The 15,516-nt window shown below is 41.0% G+C and overlaps 1 protein-coding gene across 3 annotated transcripts in view; it reads right to left on the reverse strand.

Moving 5' to 3' along the window:
- The window catches only part of LOC108888901 (kinesin-like protein KIF3C), a 34,145-nt gene that overhangs the window by 719 nt on the left and 17,910 nt on the right, over positions 1-15,516 (reverse strand). For 2 of the 3 annotated variants that reach the window (XR_007813605.1, XM_051071768.1), the window contains exons 4-10: positions 9,991-10,092; positions 9,469-9,591; positions 7,664-7,782; positions 6,791-6,907; positions 6,497-6,605; positions 6,249-6,394; positions 4,910-5,016 (exon numbers count right to left, since the gene is read on the reverse strand). Coding sequence is in view for 2 of the 3 variants with exons in the window: in XM_051071768.1 (XP_050927725.1) it covers positions 4,926-5,016; positions 6,249-6,394; positions 6,497-6,605; positions 6,791-6,907; positions 7,664-7,782; positions 9,469-9,591; positions 9,991-10,092 (807 nt within the window). In the remaining variant the exon portion in view is untranslated. Of the gene's footprint in view, positions 1-1,972; positions 5,017-6,248; positions 6,395-6,496; positions 6,606-6,790; positions 6,908-7,663; positions 7,783-9,468; positions 9,592-9,990; positions 10,093-15,516 lie in introns of those variants that run through there. The other variant, XM_018685119.2, reaches the window with a different exon arrangement.

A 15,516-nucleotide genomic window follows, 5' to 3' on the forward strand; every position in this document is an offset into this window, starting at 1 on the left:
TGTTATTTCTTTTGACTTTTCCCTGTTTTTTTTTAGTGTTTTCTTTCAACAAAGTGGATACTTCAGCTTCTACAGGTTACCAAAAAACTTCAAATTAAACAATCCAAGAAGAAAATTCGAAGGTATGGCAGCTCTTGTCATCATTCATTATTTCATTTAAAGCAGCCACAAGCCACAAAGCTCATCTCCAACACACTGAGCTTCGTCGCTGAGTGTTCATCCATAATTCAGCATGTAAAATCTGCATTAAGTCTACAGAAAAACTAGCTAATCTGACGCCACAGCTGTGCCTGAAGTTGTATTTTAGACAATGATGTTTTCAGTCTCTGTGGCCCAAAACAAAATTTTCTGCTCCAATTAACGACGGCCTGAGTTAATATTTAACTTGTGTAGCAGAAAAGAAAAAGTGGATGAATTTAGACAAGAAAACGAACAATAAAAAGTGTGTTTTCTCCCAGCAGGTTGTGTATTTCCCCCTCAGATTAGCTGTTACAGAAACAGGTGTTTTCTCCTCCTTCTCCAGCAGAGGGCAGCTTCAGCCCAGTCAGGTACAGCTGATTTTCGGCCTTCATTCTGCTTTTCAACACTGTGCTGTAGCTAGCTCCTTAACACAACACCAGCTGAGATCAGTGTGCAGCAATGCAGCATTCAGTTACATATCCTCTGATCAATTAGAGGGAGGAACAGTGAACCTGTGGGTAGGAGTTCAGAACAGTTATGGGACAGGATTCAGACAGATGGGGCGCTCAGATGAACTGGGTAAATAGGTCTGATAAGTGCTGAGGGGAGATAAGTAGGGAAAGAGGTCAACAATAACAAACGCTCAGTTCAGAGTCACTGAGGTGTTTCTGGCCAATAAAATGTTGCAGTTACATGTTTTTTTTTTTTATTCAGTTGGTAAATACTCTCTGGGCTCAGGCTGTGTTTTAATCTGTTATCATCCAAAGGTAATTAAGATAATTTTGTGCTCCCTGTCTCCTATTAAAGCAGCTCCCTGCTCATAAAATATTAAATGTCACCTGTTATCTCTGAAAGTCAACCACTGATAAAACTCAGGCTACATGGGGCTATGTGTGTGTGTGTGTGTGTGTGTGTCTTATGAGTCATCACCAGACCTGATGATATGATGATGCTCATAAATCACAGACTTCAGCGTCCACATCAAAAACCTGGAGGGTTACCAAGCTGTATATCAGTACCAGACTCCATTGACAAAATCAGTCATTTTACCGAGCAAAACACAGGAGCTGCTGGAGTACAACTGCTGTCTGTTTTGTGTTACTGTGTGATACTTTAACTTATGTAAAGGTTATGAATACTTCTTCCACAGCTGAAAGTCACACAATAACACAAACTAACTAACAAGTCAAGGCAGTGGTGTTCCAGCGACTCTTGTGTTCTGCTCAGTAAAATTACTGTTTTATCAATGGAGTCTGGTAATGATATTTCTAGTTAAACAAAAAGGATCTTACTTTTAAATAAAAAAGGTCTATCTCTGTAGGAATCCTATCCACAATGTTGTCAGACACAATTTGAGCCTGTCAGTGGCAAAACAAGCACTTTAGATGACATACTTTGACGTGGATGAATACACTGCAGCAGTGCTTCATGGTGGCTGGGTACACCGTTCCTGCCCAAAGATGTTTGTCTTTATCAATCATTTACACCCAAAAAAAATAATTGGAAATAAGGCCCAGATTCAAAAATACCAGAGTTCTCCTTTAAAAATAAAGTGATAAATACTGGTGATAAAGTTAAAATACTGTATTTTGGAGCTGGATCATTATTTTCTGCAGCATTTACTGATTGTATCATGAATTAATTGCATGTTATGTGGAGCCCATAGCCTCTGCGTTTTTAATGATCCTCATAAAATGAAATAAAATCATTGCTCATACATGTGTAGAGTCATCACACACAGACTTCATCTATTGATTAGAGAGAATTAAACATGATTGATCCACCAGCAGGCGCCTGTGACAGTGTCTTTATTGGATTTTTCTTTCTTTTTTTTTTTTGCAGCCGGACCGGCCCACAATGTTACATACATACATATACATAACCCCCCCCACACACACACACACCCCACCCCCACACCCCTTTTACTGGCAGGTTACCATGGAAACAGGCTCCTCCACAGTCACTTCCTGATTGTCTTTGGATTCCTGTATCCGTCCATCCCCCTCCCCACCTCGTTCTATCAGCATCCTCCGTCCTCCCCTCCCCCATCACAGCCCCTCACACACACGTTTATACAATATTTTACAGCCCTGACACGGATGGGAAACGTACATGGACATTTTTTCTTACTGAATAATATGACAAAAATGTTTATACACGTCCGGAAAACTCACATATATTCTGAGGCAGCAGAGGCGACACGGTGCAAATAAACCACACACTACTCTAAACATTTAGAGGAGCTGTTTTCAGACATCATTTGCTCTATATTTTCCTGTTTTAATGTCTTTTCCTGAAATATGACCTGATGGATCTTTAAAATATTTAAAATATTTCCAAATAAATGTACAATGTCTTCCTGTGTACGTTCACCAAATTAAAGGTATAGTTGCATGTTTTTTATAACCTCTATTACACAGCACAAACATGGAAATCTGGATGAATCCTCTGAGTATTTCAAGTCTTATTTTTTCCATAACAAACTGGGTCAATTATGTACCCAGATACTGATGACTAAACACAAAAAAATCCTCAGTGTGCGTCTGTAAAATGGCCGAGACGAAGGAGGAAGTAGGTTAACGCAGATTTGAATTCATTCAAAACCTCTTCCCACGTATTTAGTTTGAATTACTCAGAGATGAGTTTGGTATTTCCTGACAGAAACAATATTTAAAGTCAAAATGTGAAATGTTATCTGGTCTCCAGCTTCTCAAGTGAGCAAAAGAAGAAGAAGAAGCACATTTCTGTCATATTATCAGATAATATCAATGATAGGATTTGATGTTTGGGTCATGAAACCTTTTTTTCACACAGGAGGACGATGTCATGTAACAGTAACAGTTAAAAACATCTGCAAACCTGCAGGTTATTGGAAATATATGCTAGACCTTTACTAGTAAAGGTCTGCTCTGTGCTCTTTGCAGGGGGGGTTCAGCTGCAACAGGATCTGTGGCATCAATAATACAGTGATAATTAGTCAGCATGACCCCCCCATGGTCTGCTCCGCTCAACCTCTGGGAGGTAAAGGACACACCTGACTGTACACCTGCTTTCTAAACACTTCAGCCATTATAAACTATCTTAATTTCTTTTTTCCAGTCACGTTTTAATCGACCGTGTCATTTCACAGAAGCCAGAAAACAGTTCCCCATAGTCTGAAGCCACACTGACTTCACATGGTTATGTACTGGAAGCAAATCCTCACTGACAGTGGTGAGAAAAAGTAAGAATTACCTGCATTTACAGCAGCAGCTCTGCCACATATTCTACTTTTATGAAGCTTGTAATGGTCATGTTAAATACTGAGGTTGTAGTCAGTGGTGGTGTTGTTGGACTGAATTATACTGAAATGTTTCTACTATATTCTAACAGACAATAATCACAATAAAATCTTGTAAATGTAGAAGTTATAGCTGAGCTGCTGCATTAGATTTCAGGTGTACCTAATAAAGTGGCCACTGAGGACACTGGTTTAACTAAACTACATTTAATCCTTCAGTGTGTGACCATGTTTTCTAAGTTTTGTCATCTTGTCTGTTTAGGTGGAATCTCAGTTTGTGTTCGATCTTGAACTTCAGCGACGTTGAATTACAAAACAGGACAGAGGATAAAGCACGACAAGGTGTCCTGATGTGCAAAACTAATGTTTAAATGTGTTTAAAACCCATTTAAAGCCCATGGTTAACTGTGAGTTAGGTGCACATATCAGCTTTCTCAGAGCTTTCAGCCATATCTTATGGTCTTCTTCAAATGATGGAGTGATCTAATCTCATCTAATCTTCACCCAGCTCCAGATAAAGCTACTGAGCAGACCTTAGAGTTATGATTATTTTAGTGTCAAAGCACTGATTTTAACGCACATTAGTGATGCTGCTATTGTCGTTATTATTATTTAATCCACTTTGGATACTTGACTTGATTTTAACGTGCCCCTGCGTCAAGTAGAAATTCCAGCAGATTGATTTTTGAAGTGTGACATGCCTCAATATTTTAATTTTCTTGACTTTACTTTAAGGCATTTCTCATAAATTCGACACCGTGGAGAGACGGGGGGAATAACGTGAGACGACAGGTATGATAAAAAGGTCATCATTCAGGCTTCAGACTACCTAATCTGACCAACAACAGCGCACATTAAAACAGTAAATCATCATTTTCTACTGTGCTGAATGGACTGTGAGCTCTGACGTCGACACAGAAAACAGATCAAACCTTCCCCCAAAAACACATGAAATATTTACACTGATATCTTACAAACAGTCTGTGAGCTTTCAGTTCTGGATTGGTCACAATTAGAAACACAAACAGGCCCTGTACACACACACACACACACACACACACACACACACACACAACAGTCACACAACAGTCTGGGCAGTACAGCACTGCAGCCAGTGGTTTACAGAGGATAATCCGAGGCTCTTGGTCTCAAACATGCAGGGAAGAAAGGGGATCTGTTGGATCTGCAGAACAGAAGCAGGAGGAACTGGTGTTTTACAGAGTTTCTGAGGTCATTTAGTTTCCTGTCATGAAATAATTTCCTTATTAGCTCTCCGTTAAAGGTAGTCTACGACCTGTCAGGGTTTGGTGTTTGTGTCCCAGCTGTCGGCCTCACTGAGAAATCTTTCAGAGGATCACTGGCCAAAAGGAGGGAGAGGAAAAGAAGACGAGGAAGCAGAGGAGGAATAAAAATAAATAATAATAATAATAATATTAATCAATAAAAAACCTTTGTCGCTAAAGCTTTACTGTGCCGCCGCTGTGGGTGTGGCAGCGTGACACGCCGCCAGAGAAACATTAGACGAAGAGGAAGCGATGGATTTTGGAGTCTGACACCTGCAGAAGAAATAAAAAAACAGAAGAAGTAAAATCTCTGTCTTTACATGCAACTTAGACGCAGGTTAATAAGATTATCCAGCATCTTTGAGATTACAGGCCGCAGAGCAAATGAGAGTTAAACCATCAGATTAGGACCGCCTAGAGAGGGTGTGGCTAATCCTGAATAATCCCATTTAGAGATGCATTGACTCTAAACCTTTTACACTCGTCAGATACAAGATGAACAGTAAAAACAGTTTCCCACAGACAGAATAACTTCTTATTTACAGATCTAAACTCTGAGTAATATTTTATACTCTTCACTAATGTGGACAATGTAAATCATAATGGAGGAATAGCATCAATAACTTCACTAATACCAATAAGAATATCTAAATTTGAGAGTAAAATAAATCTAATAACATTTTACTGGCTGATAGAATTTACTAGTACCAATACAATTTATCATATTATATTCATTTTTTAAGCATAAATTAGATTTTTAAACAACTGTGATCAAAAGATAAACTCAGTCAGACATTTTACAGACAGATAATGAATTTAAATCAAATATTTGGTATTTCTGCTCTGCAGTTTCTTGTTATTTATCATCTGACATGTTCTTCAGCAGGATAAATTAGGGAATATCAGACGATAGGCTGTTGAACAAATATTTCACAGCTGACATAAACTACACTGCTGTATGAGAAATTACAGTAGATTTTTACAGAAGAGTCTTGTAAACTTCACAGGCAGATTAAAAGATTAAAAGACATAAATACAACACAATGTTTTAATCCTGAATTAAGAAAAGTAGGAACAAAAAATGTAACTACTATAAATGTCACAATATAAAACAAAACTACTATTTCTATCAAGCTTAAAGGTTCATATTTACTCCTGAGTGAGATGTGAAGATATGATGAGGGACTGTAAAGTCTTGCACTGTGCAGACATTAAATAGCCAAAATATCTCCACAACACCGAATCTATCTGACCCTTCTTTTCAACGGTCGCCTCGTCTTTTGAGCCTCAGGTTTTTGTTGCTCAAGTTTTCGTTCTGTTGCTGTCTTTTATCTCGTTCTGCTGCAGTAACCCAAACATTAGCATGTGTGCTGCTGCCAGCTGCTACTCCCTCACTCTGTGCTGATGTGGCTGTAGCTCTGCTCCAGTATTCACTCCAGTGTTGATGTACAAAGCCGATATCATAAGATAATATTCAGCCTTCTGGTGAAGGGGTTTGAACTCACCAGGAGCGAGACTTGCGGACGCCCCTGTCCTTGGTGGGCGAGTTGTCCACTGAGCGACTTTGGTTCTGCTCTGCCTCCGTGGAACGATCCAGCGAGGAGGTGTTCGGAGGAGTCATGTCCAGCTCCAGAAACATGATGTTCTCGGCCTGCAACACAGAAAGAAAACACAATGACTCCAAACTGTTTTTTTAACATTCAGCAGCCGGAGCAGAACAAACTGAACTTCTAACCTCTCATCGTCAACCTACCCTGTATCTGGAGTGGGCTCCCATCGCTATGGCAACCCTGGCGTACTGGCTGATGGGTCGCTTGTATCCGACCGCAGATGTCGGCCTTTTCTTCATCTGAGAGGATTTACTGAGGAGAGGAAGAGGATCAATGAGAGACCAAAAAATCAATTAGAAATCAATGAGGAAAATGTCATTTCATATCAAAATCTCAGTTTCTCAGTCAAAAGGTCATGACCTTTGACCCAGATCCACCACATTTTGAGCTCATTGAGTCCACTGATCGAACACAGAGACCCCAAACATCCAACCGACCTCTCAGCAGGAACAAGAGGCTGAAACTTCCACTGGTCCTCCTCAGGGTCAAAGGTCAGCCGGTTCATGATCTTATTCTTCTCCTCTGGAGGAATGAAGTTCTCTATGATCAGATACCTGCACGCACACAACACACATCAACACACAGGTTCAGTCTGAGGTGGTCATATCATAATCAGGGAGTTTATACCTGGTTAAGCTTGTGTGATGAGTTTTTTCCCCATTTTTTTTTTACACTTTCTCTTCACTTTTTTAGTTTTATTTTTTGCATCATCACCAGAGTTTAGATAAGAGAAGAAAAATGTGAGGAACTTAGACTGGAAACCATTATTTTCATTATTATAATGACTATTCCATCTGTTATTTTATGTGTTAGTAAGTAATTTCAAATGTTTTATGTATCATTTTATTTGTTGCCCACTTGCCTTCAACTATGACCTGGATGACTGAGAATCTGCTTTGTTTTATTTGTCCTTTCTTGTGAAGCACTTTGTAACAGTTGTTTTCATTATCATTATTATTATTTCGCCCTCAGTTTTCACTGTGCATGCTCTCACAGCAACGCTGACCTTCATGAGTGAGAGTGAGAGCTTTGCAGGACTTTGCTGCCCTGGGTTTTGCCTCTCAGGCCTCCATGCAGGGTGACACTGATCAGTGAAGCTTATTCAGGCTAAAATCAGGACTCAAAATACTGTAAAAAATGTCTGATGTTGAAGTTTTCAGTTTGTGCTTGTTCGCAGATTCATTCAGCATATAAAAAGTGAAATACCAACGAATCAGTGTGTATCTAATCTGAGTGTGTGCTGTGTTTGCTGAACCATCAGAGCATATTTGCTGATTCTGCTGACTCCTCTGGATGCTAGTTCGACTCACTTGAACTTGAGCTCTCTGGTGAGCTCGTTCTGAGTTTGTTCCAGCTCCTGTCGGCTCCTCACGTGCTCGTCGTTCACGTCCTGGATCTCCGCTTTGATGCACTGGAGCTTGGCGTAAAGCTAGGGAGGAAAGAGAGAGAGACAAACAGAGAGAAGAGGGTGAGGAGGGAGGGAGAGAGAGCAGAGCAGTCGCTAATGAACTGGTCTCCCAACTTCGCTGCAGCTTGGTTGCCCATAGCAACAGCACTGGAGGCACTGGTGTCTGGAGAAAATGTGCAGCCAACAGAAGCACGGGGCAACATGGCCGCCATTCCCTCCCCTCCTTCCAGCTCATTCCTCCTCCTCCTCTTCTCCTCCTCCTCCAGCGCTCCTGAGCTTTCACACTGTTCATTCTTTGACTTCACCCTAACTGTACGGGCTTCACACAAGTAGGTTAATCCTGACTTTAGATCCGGTCTGGCCTTAAAAACATGACGCTGCCGTTCAAATAAATTTTCACACAGGTTGAATTTGAACAAGCTTTAGATGAAAATGTCAGTAAGAAGCTGCCTGACCTGTTTTTAGAATACAAAAAACTGTCACTCAGAATTGGATTTATTATCTAAAAACGCTTACAATCAGCATTTCAAAATAAAGGTCTTTTCACATACAGAACGACAGGAATAAAGCATGTTGAAAATGTAAAATACTCAGGCTGCACATATACAGGAGCTGAAGCCCGACCACAGCTGGTTGCAGCCATATTTTTAGTGGCGTGAAAGCTTTGATGTTTGCCTCAGATATCTGTGCAATAGCGTTTACGTTCTTTTATTCACTGCGAACGAGGCGGTGAGTGTGGCAAGCAGTGTTTTTGCAGTGTAACGGCTTTTCTTCAACCTGTTCAGTGTTGTCTTCAGTATCAGAAACCAACAGGAGCGAACACCAACAGTGTCCTGGTGGATTTGATGTAGGTGTCTCGTGCCAAAAACCAAAGAGTTGGCAACCCTGCTTGTAGCTGTGCTGCGACTCTTTAATGCACCACTATAAATCCAGCTTAAACAGCACTCAATAGCTCTTATCAACCTCTCAGGCTCATGAAATTCAATTAATTTTAAAGGGAGACAAGGACGTGCAGAGATCTGATTGGCTTTTCATTACCACAAATCACAAGATTTTCCTCAGCCAAGAGGCTCGTTGACCACCTAAAACTAAAAGGTTGTCTGGTCTCTGAGCGTCACAGCCTGAGCTTTAAATGCACAGTGTGAAAACCTCGACGTTTCATTTCCTCAGAGTGACGACACCATGCAGTGGGAGAGGGGGTGAAAGCCACACGTGTTGTGTTAGAGCGTCAGGGGAGCAACAAAATAATCAACACAGGATCATTAGTCACATTGTCATCCACATTCAAACACAGCGGGTTGTCTGAGGTTAGTCCTGCAACGGATTGGGAGGTGAGAAGAGAAAAGCAAGGAGTGTTGATTTAGGCGTGAGATACTGGGAGATCCCGGGCAATTTGACCAGCGAGGGAGAACAGATTGACGAGGTTAGCGTGGAAAGCGTGGACAGAGAGTGAGGGAAGGAGGGAGGAAGGGAGGGACAGGTCCAGGAGGAGAGGAGGGGACGGCAGGACAAACCTTGAGGTACTGAGATTTAAGTGTGTGTCCAGACGGAGGCAGGGGGGTCATTAGGATCCAGGTCAAAGGGTTCAGGGGGTAAAGAGGGATATACTCACATTAGGAACAAAAAAAGAAAGGTGTATGTGTGTGTGCATGTAAAAAATGTTCTTATGCATGTGATCTTTTCTGCATGTATCCCTCAGTACTTTACCTTCTTGAGTTTCTTGGTCTTGGCCTCCACCTCCTGCTGCAGAGAGGTGAAAGTCTCTCTCAGCTCCAGCGTCTCCTCGTCCTGGACCAACATCTGCTGCTGCATCTCCCTCTCACTCCGACTCTGAGAGCATCAATATTAAAATGTCACCTCTCTGTTCATCAGCATCACGTTGCAGTTCATTGCAGTCATATTGCATTTCTTCTGCTGAATTTTTCAAAGCCTCCTGCTGCAGGAGATCCACACAAATATTAAATAAAATATTGCAGAAAAGCATTTACTCAGCTGCCAAACATGTTTAAATTGATGGTACTAATTTAAATTCAGGCTTATTGTAGCCCCAGTGTGCAGCTGTATCATGCTTTTTGTGTGTGATTTCTTTTTCAGGTATTTAAACCTATAAACTCCATCACCTCCATCAAACTTTATCAGATTAAAGAACAGATAAAGCAATTTAAATTGGTGCATTTTGCCTTTGCATTTATATCGCTTTACATGGGACTGGAAAACACAAAACTTTACCTGCTCAGCGATCTCCTGCCGTTTCATCTCCAGCATCTTCTGCTGCTCGTTGGTGTGATCTATGATGTTCTTCCCACCGACCAGCAGCTTGCTCTCCATCGCCTGAAAAAACATCAACAATAAAATAAAAGCTGAAGCGTTAATGACCAACACAGTCACCTTCTACCTGCTCACTCATCATCAAAGATGGCTGACACATACATTACTGTGGCTGGAATTAGTAACAGACAGAAATAAAACCAGGAGTGTGTGTGAAGGGTGAGGACTGAGTGTCTTTCTTGAGGTCAAAGAAAGTTCATCTAACAGTTGAGTCTTTGTGTGTTTATCTGTGTGTGTTTGTGTGTGTCAGAGTGTGTGTTGGAGCTGCTGCAGTCAGTCTACACTTTGTGCTGATGAGGCAGATGGAGCTGGAAGTGGGCAGCTTAACAGCGACATGATGACACCATGCCACAACCAGCTGAGCTCTGCTGAAACTCTGGACTGTGTCAGACCTTGGACATGAATCAGTCTGAAAACCAGGCTGGTTACATCACTGCAATCTGCATTTTCAGAGGAATAAAACAACATCAGTCATTCTTTTGAATGTAAAACACAACTCTACTCCTCCTACGAAATATACTCCTGGAGAAGAGACACTACATCCCGTTATTTTACTTTAATTTGTCTGTGATTGTACAACATAAACTCCTCCAGACGTCCTTGAATTTACTGTTGATTTAAAGAAACATTATCTAACTTTAAATGCTGGTTGCATCAAGTCAAACATGGCTGAACGGTGTGTGTTACCCATGGATCCCCAGCTTCTGCAGCAGGAAGTACTGTCATTGCAACAAACACACCAAACTCTGCTTATAATTCTTCATATTTTCAAAGTTTCCTGCCGCTGACTTAGTAGTAAGTTACACAACACAGACAAATGCTGCTGCCTGTGAACTTAAGTGAGCAGTCGTGTCTGTGAGGCTGTTTGAAGAACATTTACTGTCACCGGTTGTCATTTCTCAGGTTGATTTTTTCAAAGTTTTTCTTTGTGTTTGTCTGACAAACTCACAGTGCGAGGATCACAGATGAAATACGAGCTGTCAGATATTCCCACCTGCTACTCCAGCTCTGCCGTCTGTAAACAACAACAGCATGACCACCCACACTGTCTCCTCCTAAAGAAAACATCTCCTCTCTCTTTATGGAGGTTTATTACCAACAATGTTTTCAAACCACCTTTCTGCAGCTGGTGTGACTGATTCTGAAGCTTTTACTGGTTTTGACAGACACAATCACATCCTGCTGTGGTGGGTCATTGTTTCCTTGTTGCCTGTGTTTCAGAGGAATGATGAAGCTGACAGACTGCACCAATCCTTCCTATTCCTATGTGACATTTTGCAGATGACACATGACTTTCTTTTCATTTCATACAGTGACTGTTTTGCTTATTAGGAGGAGGAGGGTGTTTGACAAGAAGCAGGAGAGCACTGTTTGAGACCAGTAACAGGACATTTTGATGTCACATTTTTGTGCCGTTAATGACATTTTAGTGTTTTAACCCAAACCATGATCTTGAGCAGCTGTGGCTCAGGAAGGTAGAGATGGTCGCCCACTAATCGGAGGGTCAGTGGTTCGATCCTTGGCTCATCCAGTCAAGTATCGTCATTGTGTGAATTAATTAATTCTCAATTTGTCTTGAAGCCAAAAGAATCACTTTGGCTAAGGTTAGAGAAAGATCATGATTTTGGTAAAATGTAAAATAAACAAACTGCGTCTGAAGTCACTATGAACTTTCCCTGACTGTCCAAAATCGTCAAACATCATCTTTATACGTTACTTGACGTGAGGAACAATTTACAGCATGCACACGCCAAGGTTTTAAGAAAGGCAGGTACATTTCGTTCTATGTTGCACAGCTTTCATTGTATTTACTGAGGGTTTCACTTGCAAACCACGTCATTTGAGATCTGGATCCGAGAGCACGGCTTATAAACTGTGCACACAGATTTCTAAACCCTGAGCCTGCACATTTACACATGGGTCCAGGGTTTATACACAAAAACTGAACGGGGCTTTGACTCAGGACCCAAGAAGGTTTTAACGTCAAGTAAATTTCTACCTAAGAGAAAAATCAAAGGTGCAGATTTCATTGCATATGTGTGTTAACTCTGATGAAGGACTCATTATAATTACACGCCCCTGGTTACAGCGTCTCTGGTTACTGTGGAGATTAAATGCCTGGAGGCTGAAGTCTTGATTCACACTCATGTTGCTCTGCCTTTATCTGACAACGAACAAATGATCTCTGTCCTGAGGGCGGAAATCTAAAATGAATGTAGGAACACAAGAGAAGGAAAACAGAGGAAGAAATGTAAAGAGGAGGAGAGAGAAAAGAGAAAAGATAGGGAGGCCCGAGGAGGGCAAACAGGGGCCATGGCCATTGTATACTGGACACATTCCAGTCTCAGGACTTTATACAAAAAGACAGTGTGTGTGTGCATGTGTGTATGAAGCCTATACATTCACTGTTACATGCACATAACACACTGTCCACTTGATTGTATGAGCGAACACAAAAACACACACACACACACACTCAAACTGATGCAGAGAGTACAGTGGAGTCCTTCAGAGAGGATGCGTCTGCAGCAGGTCTTTACAGAAAGCCTCTTTGTTTTCAGGCTGTCTTTGTGTACGGAGTGTGTGTGTGTGTGTGTGTGTGTGTGTGCGACTGCCTGGTTTGCTGCTCTTTGTGTTTTTTATTCTTTCAGCTTCATTAAAGGGCTGATTCATGTCAGGGATTTTCTCTCTCATGCATCCATCTCATGCCCCCCACCCCACCCGATGTACTGTTTAGATACAGTGACAATTAAAAGTATGTGAACACTGTGGAACAACCTGATCTTCATTTAAGCTACAAGTACAGATAAATACAAGAAGCTTAAGCTAATAAGCACCAGCTGAGCTTTGATGTAATCCTGTTAGTTTAAACTAGCTTGAAGTATTTAAATTTTGTAATGTATAGTCTACAAATTTGATCCTTTGATTGACTTAATGTGACATTTAAGTTGATTATTTGGAAAGAAATGAACATCCGCTTGTTAAGTCTAACGTCAAGACCGACGGAAATACTGTTCCGGTCCAACTTAGGCTTTCTTGTTTTTAACAACCTACAGTGCTGAGAACAGATCTGAGTCCAGAAAAACCTAATTAGTTGTCAAAATAATGCTTTCCTTGAGATGAGAAAGAGAAGAGGAAATGGTTGCAGTTTGATTAGTTTTAAATGAATAAAGAAAAGTGTAGTTTGATGTCAGCGGGTGCTAACGTTAGCTAGGTTAGCTGGCTAACGTTAACCCGCTGGTAAAAAGCCCTGATATAAGATGTGGGTTTTATAGGATGTTTCTTGCTATGAGCCAACATCATCATATTTTGGTTGCCCTTTTCTGTGCTGCCCAGCTAATGTGAATAAAGTTAGCTATCTTTGCCCTAGCTAAGGTGAAAATAGACGCCCTTAGCTAGCTATGTTCCTTATTTTTGGGCAGCACAGAAAAAGGCCTGACAACAGAAACACAAAGATGTAGCAGCAAACAGCCTATAAAACCCACAGCATATCAGTGGTCATGAGTTCCCATGGTTGATTTCTAATTGGAGTTTTGAATCTTGGGCAAATTAAGAGGTAAAAAAGATAAACAGGAAATCCAGACACCAGATTTTTACATTTTATGTTCAAAACAGAAAAAATTCCAACTGGCAGAGCAAACTGGGGTTAATGTTTTTAATGCTCAGATCAACATCTTTCACATCCGAGCTGGTGTAACAGAGGTGAAGATAAAAAGAAGATGAGAGTCGGAGGACGAGGAGGAGGAAGAGGAGGGGGGAGCGATGACTCAGTGAAGAGACCAAATGACCTTCAATCACATGAGAGACGACTCGGTTGTCATCCGAGTCATTACACACACACACACACACACACACACACACACAGAAGCAGACAGGATGTCTGATGTCTCTAAAGGCCACAGCAAAATTAAATTTGTCCACCATGTCATTATAACTCTATAACCTCCTCTATCTGCAGCTCATTCATTTTCAGGCCTGGATGTCCCACAGCTTTCAGATGCTTATAATTTTGATTCTGAACTACTTTTCACATTAAAGATTAAAGACGAGGAAATTTCAGTTTAAAGTTTCATTTTAATGAGCTTGATGGGCCAAAACATTTCTTTATCCCACTGCAGAAGAACAGAATAATCTCACTTGGTATCGTGGCCTTAAAAAGATGGTTTCTTAATCATTTTAAATGTTATTTTTATTACGCAGAGAGACTGGACAAAGTAAGCTTTGCCACTTGGGTTTGTTGCTGTGCACAAGAGAGGACAGAAGTCAGGGGTTCTTCAACCAAAAAACAACAAACAAGCAAAACTTTTAACTCCTATTTTTATAACCAGTGACATGTGAGAGCATTTATCAGTGCTGACTGATATATTTTTGTCTTGTCTTTTCTTGTGAACGCAATATCTCAGGAATGCTTTGAGGGAATTTCTTCAAATTTAGCACAAACGTCCACTTTGGACTCAAGAATGAACAGACCAGATTTTGGTGGTTTAAGGCCAAAGGTCAAAGGTCACTGTGACCTCACAAAACACGTTTTTGGCCATAACTCAAGAATTCATACGCTGATTACGACAAAATTGTTCAATAGAAATGTTTAATAGTATAAAATAATGAAGTGAGGACATTTTTTAAAGCAAAAAGTCAAAGGTCAGCTTCACTGTGACATCATAATGTAATGCAAAAACACTTTTCTAGCCATTAACTCAGGAAGTGAAGGGGAGACTGACCAGCTTTCCTACAAGTGACTGGTTGGAAAAAGATGTAAAATAATTATAGTGAAGTAAAATAAGATTTCCCTATAAATTAAAGAGGAATGGAAGCATAAAGTGACATGAAAAGAAAATAGTCAAGTGCCTCAAATTTGTACTTAAGTAAATCTACTTAGTTACATTCCACCAGTGCCGACCGTGTGTGGGTGAGTTACAGTGAATAAACATTATAATCTAATAAATGTTATATAATCGCATCTAGTCCGGTGACACAGATTTTAGTAGTAACTTCTTCTGAGCTGTGGACTTGACTACTAGAAGGAGAAACAGAAAACACTGAAGCATTTATAAATACATTAGAGTTTTTCCTGGAGCTTGTGAGTGCATGTGTGCGAGTGCCAGCCTGCATATGTGTGCGTGGATGTATAATCTGCCCATAAGTGCGTGCTCAAATTCTTTTGGCTGTGACTGATTCATTCCCTGATGGGAAAATGAGGAGAATGGTGAAGAGCTGCATATTGAGCTGGCTCGTCCGTGATCGGCCTAGCCAATCACAGCGAGGCCTGGGGCCTGCTGGGAGCGAGCGGGGGGCTATAAATACGATGTGACGACAACGGGTCTCGTGCATGCGGCGGGGAGAGACAGAGAGCTTGCCAGGAAGAGACAGAAACACAAGAGGAAGAGAGGGAGAAGTGAAAAGGAAAAGACAGGAGACGCAGAGCAT

This window comes from Lates calcarifer, linkage group LG7_1 (genome assembly GCF_001640805.2).
Source record: "Lates calcarifer isolate ASB-BC8 linkage group LG7_1, TLL_Latcal_v3, whole genome shotgun sequence".
Taxonomy (NCBI): Eukaryota; Metazoa; Chordata; class Actinopteri; family Centropomidae; genus Lates; species Lates calcarifer.